Genomic DNA, 16,517 nt, shown 5'->3' with positions numbered 1-16,517 from the left:
ATATTATGCACTATACATTTCCAAGAGTTCTCCCTCTAATGGAAACATCCCCTCCCTCAATTCTCCAAAGTGTTACACTAAAAATGATGTGAACATACTGCATTCATTCATCTACACATTCATGCCATCAGTCAAACCACAGCGATTTTAAATCGATGACCCCAAATACCACATTAATGAGTCTTGCTTTCTGCCTTCTGTAATGAAGGCAAATAATAAATCATGAGAATAATAAAAAATGCTTTTACAAAAGTAACAAATTGTTTTGAGTCAGCCTCATGCAGACATTGTTTTCACAGCGACACAAAATCGGTTAGTACAGCCGCGCCTGCTTGAAAATAGCATCCCACTTTTTTATAATGTTCTCCGTTTATTTCTCACACACACTACATGTCTTGTGTAATAACCTGCATTGGCTTTGTTTTCTTTATTGTGGGCTTCTTTCTGTTTTAGTTTTTGTGGTTTTCGTTTGGTTTCCTGGTTTTCACTTTTTTCTCCTTTTTATTTAACCAGATTCTGTTTCTTCTTGTGTTTTTCAGTTTTCTTGCATCTCTTGTTATTCTTTGTGTACTTCTAGTAGCTGTAAATCTGAAATGTGTATGCCATTTCTACGCCCAAGCTCACTCTTCTGCCTCACTCTTTTTGATTTTTTTACATCCAATTAAAACATGTATTACAGTGCTCTATGAGCACAATGAGGGTTTGAGTCACTTGGCAGCATTATTCATGGACAAGAGTCCAGTTATGACTCATCTGGTTAATGGTCTCTTAAGGAAACAAGCTACCTACACAGTTATTTGTGTGTGTACCTACCCTCAAACTAGCCCACCCCCCCTAGACTGCCCCACTCTTGACCATCCTTTGTTTCATAAACTCTTAAATGGACCAGAAATTCATCTCAGTCCATACAGCTGAAAGAGCATTGTAATCAGGTGTGTTTAAGAGTATTTTCTGTGTGTGCAAGAGGTGTGACGCTTATGTTGAACAGTGTTTTGTATTCACATGTTATTTGGCTGCTTACATTGCAGGACCTTTCACCTACCTGCAAATCTGTAAAAAATGAATTATATATTTTTTTTCTGTGGTTTGAAGTGGGATTAATTGCCCACTGTTGTGCCACATCATAAGCCGGGATTGCTTATGGCAGCCTAATTTGAAACATTTCGCTCTCATTTCTGAAAATGTGCTCCCTTCTCACAGGAGCATATGTTGAGCTGCTCTTCTGCTTGGGAAATGCTGTGATGCCATCTATTCCCCCTTAGTCTTCTTTGTGTCATGTAACACCTAAATTGTTGCAATGTTTTGCACAAAAGGTCTGTTCAGTATGCTCTTATTTTGGTCGCTGTGTTACATTTCAAATGATTTATTTCTCTCTTCCCCCTGTTTTTCCCCTGGCCGCCATCTATGTATCACTGGTTTATATGTGTGTCTTTATAAACAGAGGTTGAGCGTGAGAAAATAATGTGCTGTGATTGCTATCATTCAGGTTGCATCAGGTGGCACTTTTGTTCTTCAAAGAAATTCCTTGTGTTTTACAGACAGTTTCAATGTCTGGTGACTCCCACTGTCACTGCAGAGGGACATAAGGATATGTGTCACCAAGCCGCAACCTGAAAAAAGGCCACAATACTTGTATGGAATGGGCAGCAATTCTGTTTATCTCTCTATCTTTGTGATAGTCTGTGACTTTGTTCAGTATCATCTATCACTATTTGCAGGTTTGTGCTTACTTGGATGTGGTCATAAGAATTGTTGTGTCTAATGCTTAATTTGTCTGGTGGTTGCTGGTGGGGTTCACTGACACTCATTTTTGGGGACTGAGACTTTTGTTTCTGCAAAAGCTATTGGCTGTAAGAAAGAGAGAGAAAAAGACACATACAGGAAGTGAGGTAGAAGAGACACACCAATGGGTAAACGGCTCTAGAATTCAGCACGCTTATATTTAACAGCACCAGTTGTGGGATTCTGACAGGGGCGGCTCCTCCGTTAGGGCAAAGGAACGTCACCCCCCGCCAGCAGCAGAAGCTGCAAAACTTTCACAACAAGGGGATAATAAACTAGGTTTTTCCCCAAAGGGCTGGGGCATATGGGATCATTGAGGGGGAGTACTCAGCACTCCCCCCCCCCCAGAGTGCATGTGTCTTTGGCTGTCCATCTCAGGCTGGCCAAACACACATGCACGGTAGGCTCTCTCCAGCCCAGCAACACCTTTTCTGGGCTGGAGAGAACCTGCACAGGCTCCCAGTCTGCCTGGGAGCGCCCTGGCTGGGCGCTCCCAGCCAATCCTGATGCTGCTTTGAGCAGCGTCAGGATTGGTGCACGGCAGGCTGGGAGCCTGTGCCTGCATGCAGCCAACAGGGAAGAGGAGCGTGGCGTAGGACGGTGTTGAACAGGTAACTGTTCATTTAAAAAAAAAAAAAGGAATTTAATGAAATTTTAGATCCCAGTCCCAACCCCTTCCCCATGTGCTGCACCCGCCCCACTCATTGTATATGTTTTTTGTATTTATATAGCGCATTCCCGCCTTAGCATCGAAGCACTAAGCAACAGCGAGTAGAGTGACCAAAGAGAAACAGAAAAGAAAAGAGATCAGATCACTAAGGTAAAAGCCAGGTCTTTAGTTGCTTCCTAAAGGACAAAAAATGATGTTCCTTCCTGATCGGCATGGGGAGTAAATTCCAGAGTTTGGCAGCAGCCACTATAAAAGCTTTATCGCCCCATCTGACCTTACGAGTGCAAGGAACATGGACCAGGTAAGCTCCTGTTGATCTAAGCTGACGACCTGGAACATACCAGCGTACGTTTGACGTCAGGTATTCAGGTCCGCGCATGTATAAGGACTTGCGTGTCAGACATATTGTCTTAAACATGATGCGATTCTTGACCGGTAACCAATGTAACTGTCTCAGACTAGCCGAGGCTGAACTGGGAAGCGCTAGTATTAGACGGGCTGCTGTATTCTGAATTAATTGAAGTTTACTACGCAAGGTTTTATCAATATTAAGCATTAAAGCAGTACAATAATCCAGTTTAGAGATCACTAGCGCAAGGGACCCCGTAATTCTGAGCTCCTTTTGTAAGTATGAGCAAAGTGAGCTGCAGAGTTTTCAGCAGGAAACTCATTCTTTTTCAAATTAATCACTGGCTGTGTCCATGCAGGTATTTTAATATTGCTTTGTGGCTGCACTCTGGGTGTGTTTGTGTGCTAATTTATGTGTGTTCCTCTGTTTGCTTGGGTTTATTTTTGGCATGTAGCTGTGCAGGTATGTTGCATTTTTTTAAATATGTGTGTATTAGTGTGTTTCTTTGGGTGCATTTCTCTTGCGTATCTGTCTTTGCTCGCTCCTTACATCTGCAGTGACTGAAGGGTCAAAATCAGCTTTATTCGATTTTTGTTAAAATCTTAAAAACACAGCATAAAATCAAGCTATAATATATACTTTAAAAGTTTATTTGCGACTAAAATATAAATTTTTGTTTTATTTTTTGACTTAAGGGTCAAGGCTTTGAATGCAAGAACAGCCGGACATACTTTCATCTTCCTCAGTAAATATGGTGCCATAAATTTGGATAACAGTTACAAATTATATACAATACTTAGAGACAGTAAACTTGCATTTTAGAGCTATGTAAAATGCATATTTCATCGTTAAGAGAATGTTCTCTATGCAATGCAAGCATGATGCTGTAACATACCTGTCCTATTTACCTGTATCAGTACAATATGTTTCAAGTGCTCACTGTCACATTTCCCAGCAAATACTTCTTCCTCCAAAACATACAGGCCCTCATTCTGACCCTGGCGGATACAATCCGCCAGGGCCAAGGGGCGCGGGAGCACCGCCGACAGGCCGGCGGTGCCCCTAAGGGCATTCTGACCGCGGCGCTAACGCCGCGGTCAGACAGGGAAAACTGGCCGGCGGGAACGGGCGTCTTGGGGCCCCTGGGGGCCCCTGCAGTGCCCATGCCCATGGCATGGGCACTGCAGGGGCCCCCTAACAGGGCCCAACTAGGCTTTTCAGTGTCTGCGATGCAGACACTGAAAAGCGCGACGGGTGCTGCTGCACCCGTCGCACGCCTTCCACTCCGCCGGCTCGATTCCGAGCCGGCTTCCTTGTGGAAGGCGCTTTCCCGCTGGGCCGGCGGGCGATCTGATTCAGATCGCCCGCCGGCCCAGCGGGAAAGTCAGAATACCCCTCGCGGTCTATTGACCGCGGGGCGGTATTCAGGCGGCTTCCGACGGGCGGGCAGCAACCGCCGCCCGCCTAGGTCGGAATGACCACCACAGTCTGTCGCACTGCTAGATCACCCTGCATGTGCCCCACACACTGCCATTGCCCTCACACCAGTGGCGGCCTCCTCCGCTCTGGCGTAGGAGCGTTGTCCCCGCGACAGCAGCAGCAGCTGCAAAACCTTAAAAATAAAACAATAATAAACGTTTATTATTGTTTTATTATGTAACGGGGAGGGGACATGGGGGTTGACAGGGAAGGAGGGGGAGTGCCCATGTGTGTTTGGCCATCCGACTCGGGCTAAAATACTGGACACTTCCTACAATGTATCCTGCGGCTACCACTTTCAGTACATTCAGAGAGCTTCCCTGGGAATGCATTCCGCCCGTTGCTTTCCACTAACTTTGTGGTTTGTAACTCACATACATTGCTTTCAATTTGTTGGCTTTATGTGTTTTAGGCTGTCCAGCTTGAGTTCATCCCTCCCCTTGCCCAAACCTTATTTACAGTACACTTCTGAGTGCCCCCTTTCTGTAAAAAGGCCTGTAAATCTTGTTCTTATCTCGTCACATTTGCTGTGCATTCAAAGAACACAGTCAAATGTCTGGCTCTGTGTCTTCAGTGGGAGCCTAGTGTTTACTTTTCTTTCTCTGACTTAAAAGTGAGAGGATTTATGTGACAATCTACATCACTGAACTCTACTCTGAAACAATCTACTCTATGCCACTGCACTCTACACCACTGCACTCTATGCCACTGGACTCTGGTTCACTCTGCCCCACTTCACTCTAAACTACTGTACTCTACAGCAATACATTCTAAACAACTGGAATATACGCCATTGCACTCTACTCTGCACCAATGTAGTCTACACCACTGCTGGCTATGTCACTCTACTCAGCAACAAGGCACTCTCTGCCACTGTACTCTACACCACTCTACTCTGTACAATTGCTTGTATACCAATATACTCTACGCCACTCCACTCTATGCGCCTCTACTCTGCATCACTCCACTCTATACCACCGCACTCTACAGCACTATACTCTTTACTCCATTTTACACTACTGCACACTCTCCCACTCTATTGTACACCACTCTACTCTGTGCAATGCACTCTATGCCACTCTGCTCTGCACTACAGCACTCTACTATGCACTATTCTATGCTTCTGCATTCTATGTCACTGCACTGTACACCGCTGCATTCTATGCAGCTGCACTCAATACCTCTACAGTAGTGTATTCTGCAGCACTCTACACCAATGCACATGCATTCTACACCGGTCCACTCTACTATATGGCACTCCTAAACCCAATACTCTCTGCCACGCCACAACACTCTACTCCACTCTTCGCCATTCTACTCTACGACACTCCTCCTCATTCTCCTCTACGCCACTGACTTTTAGCCATGGTTAACAGCAGTCACACTAGTGTATAACATGGCTAAAGCACATTGGCAAGCCAATAACTCTTGCATAGACAAGACCTATAGGCTTTGCCAATGTTTTTTAGTACTATGAGGTGCCGAGGTCCCTGAAAGTACTGTGAATGTTCAAGTCATTATTTTAAACATGTATTACATACAACATAATATAGGCTGCCACAAAATGCACATATGAATTTAGGATAAACATAAAAAGTGCTTCTAAACTATAGATTTCAATAATCTTCCGATTATACCTACTGCAAACATTTTTTATAACTGTCCATTAAAACCACACACTTCACAGCTCAGCTTGGAACACCCTCACAGTATCTCTCTAAGGGAAAATATATTTGCCCTCAGAAAGTTTCAAGTGACTTCTTACATTAAAACCACTACAGGTTTTCAAGCCCCTTTACATTTGCAGATTTACCAGCTGTGCACATTTCCATTTCTTTCAGGAAGGAGACACCCTGGCAAGAAGGCCTGCTTCTTATCAGTCCAGCTTTCCCTTACTTTCAGACCACAGAGACTCCGCCCCTTACACTCCAGCTGGGGAAACTAAATTGTCAAATTGACGTTTATGTGTTTGCTGGAAGGCTAAAATCAAGGACAAATGCCGTCCAACAGACGGCAAGGCTAAATTACAGGCAGTCCGTGAAATTTAGGGACGGGTGGTCATCCTAGTCCTGCATATAATTCCACCCACACCAAATATCTGTCCTTGAGCTCTCCGTTGCTCTCTCCCTCATTACTCAGCTTTATTTCACAATGCGGGTCAAACGCTGCTCGACTCTACCCTGTGAAATTGGATTAGGTTGTTTGCAATCTTAGTGATGCATTTAACACCTGAGCGCTATTTTCAGCAATAAAAAACCATTAAGGCACTGTTCCTGATGTCCTGAGGATGCCAGATTTATAAAGGCCGAAACGCGTCAACTACAACAGTGGAGGAATGCGTGTTGGAATTTTGGAATGATTTGATGTTAAACACATTGGATCGTATCGGATATTTTTACCAGCGATAGACTCTTGGCTGATGGACGATACGTCTTTTCCATTATTTGCATTACCTCAACATAATACTGCTTGCCACTGAATGGCTAAGCAGGTTATAGGTTAAAATATAACGGTGCTTAAAGGAACTATTGCTTCATTTGTTTTTAACATTGTTTTGGTTTTGCACAGCATTTTTACATTCTTTTTTCTTATTTATTTTTGTTTGTATCATTCATTTGGTGATTATAGGGTTTGTTAGTTTGTCACACAGTTGCGAGAGTGTGACCTGTAGACACTAAGCATAATTTAATGTAATTGAGTTAATTTGAGTAAAGAAATATATTTTCTCAGTGGATAATTCATGTTTCCACTGAGTTACTTGGTTTTGTATCGATCCCTACTGGATTCCTGTATTTTGGTTTTGTTTCTGCCCCTGGTCCAGTGGAGTTAAAGGGCTTCCCCTCTTTGTCTATTCTTTCTCTCCCTCATTAACGGCATGTTGTTTGCTCGTTCACCCTTGCAAATACTCCCCAACCCTGTGCTTCATGTTGCTCTCTACTTTTTTTGCTGCTTTTGCCCTCCCTTCAGCCTTATTTTTATCCCCTGCCCATACCCCATTGCTTCCCTCACTCACTATCCCCACTTGTGCCTCCATTTTCCTCCGTCATTATCATAGTACCTTTAAAAAATATGTTGTCCGATGCTGCACAGCATCTGCAAAAAAAATGTTTTTTACTGATGCTGCAAATCATTGACAGACAGCACTGGCAAAGCTGATAAATCCAAAAGTCGTGAACGTTTTTTGTAATAATCAGTTTTTGTTCTTTTGTAAACAACCCACTTCCTCTTTATACATATGGTGCCAGTGCTTAAAAGTCACATCACAATTTTAATCATTATTCGTATTAAGCTAATAACATTAGATAACTACCGAATCAGGATTATGAGTAATGCGAGATTACTGCATGCCTAATATTTTCATCTCAGGTTATTTAAAAGGTGCAATGTACAGGAGAGAGAAACAGTTGCGAATAATAAAAAACTTAAAGTAATTTTGCATAAACGCTGATTTTGTATATTTTTCCTCATTTCTCAGGAGGGACAATCTTGTAATTGGCACTTTTGAAACCCAGAAGCACGTTTCTCACTGCTATAGGTACTTGGTAGTTCAATAATACCTGTGCTGTAATCCACATTTGCTCATAATTCAAGCCTATTATGGACATTTTTCACATTTCTGGAACCTAGAAGCCACCCTATGACAGGCAGTGTTCATCCAGCCCCAGGTTCTGCTGCGTCCACTCTTGTCTACACAGTTGGTGCTCGAGGCACAGCACAGACCCCATGAGGCTTTGGGGTCAAAGTAAAGCCAACATCCTCGGTCAGGTCAAGGTCCGCCTCCGCCACTCCAGGTGGTGCGTGGAACGTGAACTTCTGAAGTAAACCCGCAAAGAAGAGAAACAGCTCCATCTTGGCCAGACTTTCACCCACACAAGCTCTCCGCCCTGCAAAAAGAAACACCTTCAGTTTTTGGGCAGTAGAGTAAAGTACTGTGGCAAAAGAACTGCTGCATGTATGTTGTGTATCTTGAAATGTGAATATTTTAATAGTGATGGATTTGAGATGTGCTCCTCCACAAGGCTAACCTGCTCCCTTATCTTCAAAGGTGGAGATGTTTTGATGACACAGGTATTCTGCAGTTTCCACTTTCTCCTCTTCTTCTCTCCTAACCCAACACTAATATAATTTCTGCCACATCTACTTAAAATATCAGTACACACAAGAGATAACCCTCCATCCCAAAGGACCTAGGAAAGAACATCATTAGAAGTAAGGGTTTCATCTTCATAATCTGCAGAAGTATCACTTACAGGGTGAACTTCAACTCTTGTGGCGGCTGGTGTGACGATCTTTGTTGGTAACCAGCTCCGATGACCTCCTCTCCATAGATTCACTCCCTACTACCCTCCAAAGTGACCCTCATCTCTTCATAGCCTCTCTCTCACAATTACATAATTTCTTTACAGCACTTTTAATCCCATCATAAATTGTCAGAGCGCTTTATATCATGCACTGGTATTTAAAAGAGACAATGAATCATACAAGTGCTAAATCAATATATAGGAAATGTTATATAAGACAATGAGAGTTACAATGAGTAGGAGTCACCTGGAATCCATACTATTAGGGATTTTTGTTCAGAATACTTGGTATGGAGAAGCACAAAATCAGGATTTAAAATGCAACCCTGCGGCCTGGGTCGTTTGTACTAATCACAATGTATTACTACGCAAAGGACTCCTTTTAAACAGTCTTACAAAATTCTACCCTGTGTCTTGCAGTTTTCATGCAGCTCAGTTCGTAGCTTAGTGTGTGTATATTCAAGGGATTGTAACTGATGAGATGCAAGTAACAAAAAAACTGTGTGACAAAAACAGTATCAAAAATGAAAGAAAAACAATAAGCCACTGGGCTAGGCACATAAAATACAAATCTCTGATCTGCATTTATGCTTTTCAACTGGCACATAAACCCTCTATGATGCATTAAGATGAGTTAAAGCTACCAGAGAGTCAAAACACCGCTGTCTAATGCAACAACATCAAACACCAGAGTTATCTTATAACCTGTCATCTGTGCAGGAGCGACTAAACTTGAAACACAATAAAAGGACTTCAAGACTACAAAATGTATAATATAGTCGGGTACTGTTGTAAAGCAGACTATTGCCCTCGGGCTGAGTTCGTAGTTGCTTGTTCACTTAGTAGGCTTCGAGACTAGTTGCTCCTAACCTGCACATACTTTAGTGTGGGGTAGTTAACACTAAAATAATTTGCTAAATGTTTAATCTAGAATCGATCCTCACACCTCTGCCTGTAGCAGTCTAGGCAACTGCCTAGGCATGGTTCTCTTTAGAACTACCCCATTATACCTTTACCAAATAAGTACCTGCTACACACTTGTTTTGGACTCCAAAGTTTTATTCTGTGGACAAAATTTAGCAAAGTTCTTGATTACTGACCTTTGCAAACTTCGAGTATGAGTCACATAGAAAAACATTCACTTTGTGTAAGTTTACATTTGCTTTGTTATTAGCAAAAACAATTAATCGTAAGTTTACGAATGTGAAGAGTCTGCAGCCGGGGTGGAGAACTTTGCAAATAAAAGGATAGGCATGACTTATCTTTATGTGTGGCGTTCTCTGCCCCACTGCAGTAAACTTACTATTAACTCATAGTTTGTGAATACCAAAACAAACGTGAATATGCACCAAAGTGCAAGTTTACGTCTGTTAATAAGGTTCCTGCGTTTACCAGTATATTTCTCACAAATATTGGTTTTCATGTGCTTTGCAGGCCAGTGTAAACCTTGCAAACCCTTTCCTCAGCAGTTGCTCCAACATTTACAAGAGAAAGATACTCCAAATCACACCAGCATAGAAAAATATAAATATCTGCACAGTTGTGCCAAAGGGGTTCCAGCAACGTTTCTCAAAAACAAAGGTTTTTTAAGATAAATAGTGCTCATGTAATATTAAAAGCACTACACTACACTACTTGTAGAGCTTTGAGACCTTCAATTTGTTTTTGTGCTCTTTGAAAAGAAAATATGCAAAGGTGACACAAAAAACCCTTTGCAACTTCACACTCGCACTGTCATTACCTATGGAAAATGGCAGAAAAGCATCCTTCTTCACAAATCGGCCATTGGCATCGAGGAAGTGTTGGGGGTTGAACTCGTAGGGGGTCGCCCACTGGGTCTTGTCATACAGCACAGAGATCAGCAGGGGCATCACTTCTGTTCCCTGACAAAACAATACAATGTTAGTTGACCTCGAAGAATTCACCTGTGGAAAGACTCATACACTTCTTCAGGTGCCCTGGATGCTAGAACTTTACTTCCCCTGGAGATCTACAACTGAGTCTTTTCTCGACTGTCTTCAACAATGTTAAACAAGATTTAAATATTGATTTTTAACATCGGTTGAGTTGACGCTCACTGTAACACCCTTTTTAGAATTGGCAAATATTTCCATTAGAATGCCAGAGGTGGACGAGCCAACAAATTTACTGAGGCCGAGCTAGAACCGAGCCACGTGAGCCATGACAATGTTTGGCATGTAAATCATGCAACAAAGTAATTTCAGATTACAAAAAAAGTTTCTTTCTTTACCATGCATTTCACCTTAGTATCAATCAATCAATCAATCATTGATTTATAAAAAAAATGTGGCTAATCACCCATAGGGTCTCAAGGTGCTGTTAGTGGGCAGGCAGCTGAATTGTTCAGCATTCCGTCCATCAATTGGTGTTTTAGCTCAATTGAAGAGCCAGGTCTTGAGGTCCTTCCTGAACTGCTTCAGTGATGTGGTCTGCCTGACCCTGAGAGGTAGTGTGTTCCATGTCCGGGCTGCTAGGAAGGAGAAGGTTCTTCCTGCTGCTGTGCTTTTCCGGATCTTGGATCTTGGGAATGACTGCAAGGGCGAGCTGGGAAGAACGGAGATGTCTATTGGTTATGTAGAAGGCGAGGCAGTAGTTGAGCTATGCTGGTCCTTTGTTGTGCATTGCCTTCTAGGTGTGGATCAGGAGTTTGTATGTTATGCGCTTGATGACTGGGAGCCAGTGTAAATCTCTGAGGTGGGAGGATCTGTGGCAGTGTCGGGGAATTTCCAGGATGAGTCTGGCTGCTGCATTCTGGGTTCTTTGTAGTCTTGATTGTAGTTTCTTGGTGATGCCGGCATAGAGTGCATTGCCATAGACCAGTTTGTTAGTGATGAGAGCGTGGGTGACTGTCTTCCTCGTGACAGAGGGTACCCACTTGAAGATCTTTCTCATGAGTTGAAGGGTGTGGAAGCATGACGATGAGACAGCATTTACTTGGCAGGTCATGGATAGAGAGGAGTCTAAGATGATGCCCAGATTGCGTGCGTGGTCTATGGGGTGGGGGCTTTCACTCACTGCATTGAGAGGCTTTTATTAAAAGTGATAGTTTCTAAACAAAAACTTAAAAACAAAATCTTGCCCTGCCCACCCTGACTACAAAGACATTAGTGAACTAAAAGGCAAGTCAGTTGTTATGCGCATCCTATATTGCGCTTAGACAGTATTATACAGAAAGCACTGATCTTGTTCTTGCCTTTCATTCTTGGAAAAGAAGGATTCAGGCTGGAAGCTAGAAGCCTCGTGAAGGCTCAGCTTGTTTTGGACTTGTGGGCCCAGTGGAACCTTGAGTTCAGCCAGTGCCAGAGCCGCTGTGCAGCCTAGCTCAAGCTTTCAGAGCTTGCCCTTCACTATAGGATGGCCAGTAAGCTGTATGAGCCACAGGTTGCGAACTTACTAAAGTGAATATTATGAGGCATATTCCACTGGCTAAAATTTCCACAACATGTAATACTTTAGAGCACAGACCTAAGCAGTGGGGAATGGTACCAAATAGCCATGTGTACATTTTTATTTTCAGTTTTATCTCCATAGGTGAAAAATGTTTTGCCATGGAGAAAAACCCTCCTGTACACCTCCTAGAATTTTAAAGGGAATCCATTGCCCTTCCCACTTGGCAAGGGTATTAACCTTTTTTTATCACAAAAAAACTGTTGAGCTGATCCACATGTTCTGACAGGTCCTGATCACAAGGGTCAGCGAGATATGCAAAGTTCAATGTTTGAAAGAACAACAAAATACTACTTAATACAGTCATTTGACAAACAGCTCAAGTGAAGACATTTGACCTCCCATCAAGTACCCTCTTTAGCTTGTGAAGATCCCAAAGAGAAGGCGGCAAGCCAAGTCCCAACTACCTTCAATATAACGTCCTCTTACAGAGACCACCGCAGGCTAGGTATGTCACCTAAGACTTTATTTGAGTTTAACTTGCAAAGTACATACTATTTTCTTTTTTAGGGCAGCAGAACATTGTGCTCATTGTCTTCAATAGCACTGCTTTCAATGGAAACAGATAAAATATTAGGGTCTGTATTGTATGTATGGTATGTGGGGTTTTGTTTGGACTGGATTACAGAAACCAAGATATGATGGGGGGTGGGGGGATGGCACACTTAACTGTGATAGTTCCAAACAGTACAAACACCTGGTTTTCTCTAGAGTCATCTACAGCTGTTGCTATCAGTATCACCACAACAGACACAGAAAGTAAAAATGAAATGGTGTTTAATGGGACCTCTCTACATAACACTATGTGCACATAAACGTATTCCCATTGAAGGCTCCTCACCTTCATTAACCGTAACACTGATATTGTTAGCAAATTTAGTACCATCAAATTAGGTAGTAACACTATCTGTTATTTACAGTACTATGAAACAACAGACATGTCATGAAGAGCTTTATATAAGCAAGAGATATTATTATTATTATTATTATTATTAAAGATTCTCCCGGTACTGTCCTATATACACTTACCTTCGGTATGCAGTATCCTCTGAAGTGCACATCGGTGGTGGTGCCACGAGATACATTCAATGGAACAATATTTGCAAATCTCTGTATTTCATGTACCACTGCATCGGTATAGGGCATGTTTTTCCGATCTTGCCCCCTGGGCACGTTCCCGGATTTAATAACACAAGTGATTTCTTCATGAACCTTTCCTTAAAAAAAAGAATGCTTTTTCTTTACATTTTTGCCATGACAAAGTATACTTACATTCGAATTTAGTCTTTGATTTGCAACCTTATTAAAATACTTAGCTAATTGTTTAATTTTATTTTTTTGTGTATGCAAGGTCTTTATTTTAATTGTGCAACAAAGAATACCATTAGAACACTGAACTATACAAAGAACAGTTGAGAAATTGATAACTATTGCAGAACGTCAGTGACTGAATACAAATTTGTTTTGGCTTATGAAGTTTTTCCCTCAAAGAACATGAGCTTTATCCTGATCGCTGTCAGAACTTGTCCAGTGTAAATATGTGATAGGTAATTGGCGGGCTCAGTTCTGCTCTGGATGAATATGTTGTACCTGTTTGCTCTGTTCACTGTGTCAAAAAAAAACACAACTGTACACATTCAAACTATATGGATATTGTCTCAGCTTCTCCTTGAAGGACAGCTATGGAATCCAGAGGCTTGGAAAGCAGTTTTAATCTATCTCTAGAAAGGGATTTCCTCAATTCCTTGATCTTCAAAGCAAACAACATAACTTTATAGGTATTTTGTTAATAATTGCTATTAAACCTGAATTTGAAAAAATATGAGTAATTCAATAGCGGAAGGTTTAACTTTTCATTAAACTCCAAAATCCAATATCTCGTACACCTATACTTAGATCAATTTAGTCCATGATTTACTATTTTAGCTTGCCGAGGAAACAGCCAGGGTAACAGAAATCTTCCACAATTAATCAAAATGGTCTTAGTTTGGACAATCACTCCTAGACAGTGTCTAATCTAAAGCAGTACATTTATTTCATCACTTGATATTTCAAGTATACCAAAAGCGGGCTTCAATATGTCTTTGCCATTAGTATTAAAATATGCTTATTCAGTATTCCCCCAAAATGCAATGGGGCATCACAAAGCTGCACTCCTTGCACAGATATTGATTAATAACAATATGAGGACAATAAACTAATTAAAATAAAAATTACTTGGTCCTATTGATTAAATCTACTTCTGGTATACTTTGGGATATGAGTTGGAAAAATACGTGTTTCCGTATAGTTCAGAAGCTGTGTGTGTGTGGGAGATCATTCAAATTGAAATATGTTTGGTTCATTGTGGAAGTTTTAACATTTCTAAGTAATGAATATTAAATTTCCTTGACAGTGCAGAGAAAATTGTTATGCAATAAACCATAAAAATATAAAAACAAAAACAACATGATTGCATATGATTTACAGATGAGGTAATATTTGCAGACCACCTTCTAATGTGAAGCAATATAGTTGATAGTTATCTTTTAAGGCAATGTGTACAACATTTTAGGCAGCTGCATTATCTGAAGTAACTAAATAAGTACCCACAGCTAGACATGCCATACTTTATTTGATCACACGCAGATTATGAACTAAGGAAAAGAACACCTGCCTCTGTGGGAGAGAGCAAGGAGTTATATAAAATTAGAAACCTCTTGGAAATTAACTTACAAGGAAATCAAACAAGCCTTGTAAACTGTGAAGATAGAAAACAACCAAAAAGTCTGGGAAAAGCTAAAATATCATTTGTATTTAAAAAAGGAGAAATAGAAGGTGGATCTAAAGAAAAATCACACAAGCAGCAAGAGGGGATAAAATCAAGGTGCTAGAAGAATGAGAAGTACATAGGAGAGAAATAGAGGGAAGCAAGAGCATTCATCAAAATAAGGCACAGTGGAACCGGAGGTGAAATAGAAGATAGGGAGAAGGGGAAATGGAAGCAAATTAAAAAGATCAATTGGGCAGAGAGAACGGTCGCTTCAGATTTGGAAGGAGATGGATAAAAAAACAAACAAGTAAAGCAAATATGGCGGGAAGGAGAGGCTCACAAAAAGTCGAGGTGGGAGCACATGGCAAAAGGCTCAACACATTACATGCGAAATTGTGATCACAATATAGTCAACCTTTTGTATTTAAAGCATAAGGATAAATGATTTCCAGATATCTGTATAATACATAAGTACCTTTACCTTTATTTCTGGAGTAAATAACTTCTTATGTATTTTAGAATGCATGAGCTACCATGAGCATTATATTTTGATAGCATCTGTAATTCATGCTGAGCGGGTAGACGATTTATTAATTAAAAGAAAATTCGTTCTTTGTTGAATATTCCCTTTTTGGAAACCATAATCAGCATTTGTTTTTGGAATTTGCAGGCTCCGTTACAGATATTACAATTAATTAGTAGTAGCTATTAAATTTAACTCAGTGTTTGAAAGGTCAGACAGGCATGTTGCACAAAACAATTCAAAAGATTCATAGGCAAGGAGGTTTGCATTGAAACATTGGGTAGAAGCCCATATGTGCCTGATATGAAGAGTAGGCCTAGGAGAACTTTTAATTATATAGTTGTAATTTTAATTACCTCAGAGTAATTCTGATTAATTCCATGTCACTCTTGTGACACAAAATTACTGATAGCTCTTTTGTATTCATGAGAGGGAGAAAAACAAATTAGGTTTGATGGGCCTTCTATCCTAAGCTTTACATGACTTTTTCAATGAAGCATACACAATTGAGGAATACAGTAGAACAAAGTGTTGTAGGTCTTGTCTGAATACCAGATCTAAGGTATGAACCAACAGTTTGCCTTCAGTCTTACAGCCTTACCTGGGCACCAGGATCCATGATCCACTGGAAATATCCTATAAGTATTTCAGCCCAAAATTGTGAAGTTGCATCATAGTGTAATGGGTATTCACTGTCTACAACACGCCTTGCTTTTTGAGGATGAACTCTTCCATGTGGTTTGGACCAGATATGCTATATGAGACTCCAGCAACCAAGAGACAAATTTCACTGGACTTATGTTACATCTCAATGTGAACAGCATGGGTGTAGGACATATAAGTTTGACTGTGAATTGTTTTTTGGATGCCTTCCACAAAACAAAAAAAAGTTATTTTCTTTACAAATCGTCACCAGACCTACTGACCAAGTGTGGAAAAAGAGAAGATAGAACACTTCATGCTTTGCCTGACTGAGGAAATATCACATGAGTTGTGTTGATCTCCACTTAATTCTCTGCCTCAAAGGACACCTCCAAAAACCGCTGAAGACATTCTCCTGAACACCATTTCAGGTAGGGACACTATTTCTGAGTCCAGTGAAAGGCCTAGGGGATAGCCTGCCTTAAAAAGGTCAGATGCCCTGGTACAAAGGGCACACAATGCCCCTTTGAGGAATTTGCAGTTGATTACAG

The 16,517-nt window shown here is 41.1% G+C and overlaps 1 protein-coding gene across 1 annotated transcript in view; it reads right to left on the bottom strand.

Moving 5' to 3' along the window:
- Positions 1 to 6,884: 6,884 nt before the first annotated feature.
- Positions 6,885 to 16,517, bottom strand: part of LOC138261162 (cytochrome P450 2K6-like) — a 44,340-nt gene continuing 34,707 nt past the window's right edge. The window contains exons 7-9 of the mRNA XM_069209863.1: positions 13,079 to 13,266; positions 10,323 to 10,464; positions 6,885 to 8,164 (exon numbers count right to left, since the gene is read on the bottom strand). Of these exons, the coding sequence (XP_069065964.1) occupies positions 7,968 to 8,164; positions 10,323 to 10,464; positions 13,079 to 13,266 (527 nt within the window). The 3' untranslated portion in view covers positions 6,885 to 7,967. The remainder of the gene's footprint in view (positions 8,165 to 10,322; positions 10,465 to 13,078; positions 13,267 to 16,517) is intronic.

The sequence above is a fragment of the Pleurodeles waltl genome, chromosome 10 (genome assembly GCF_031143425.1).
Source record: "Pleurodeles waltl isolate 20211129_DDA chromosome 10, aPleWal1.hap1.20221129, whole genome shotgun sequence".
NCBI classification, from domain to species: Eukaryota; Metazoa; Chordata; class Amphibia; order Caudata; family Salamandridae; genus Pleurodeles; species Pleurodeles waltl.
The sequence above is the reverse complement of the archived record's forward strand: the minus strand, read 5'-3'. Positions and strand labels throughout refer to the sequence as shown.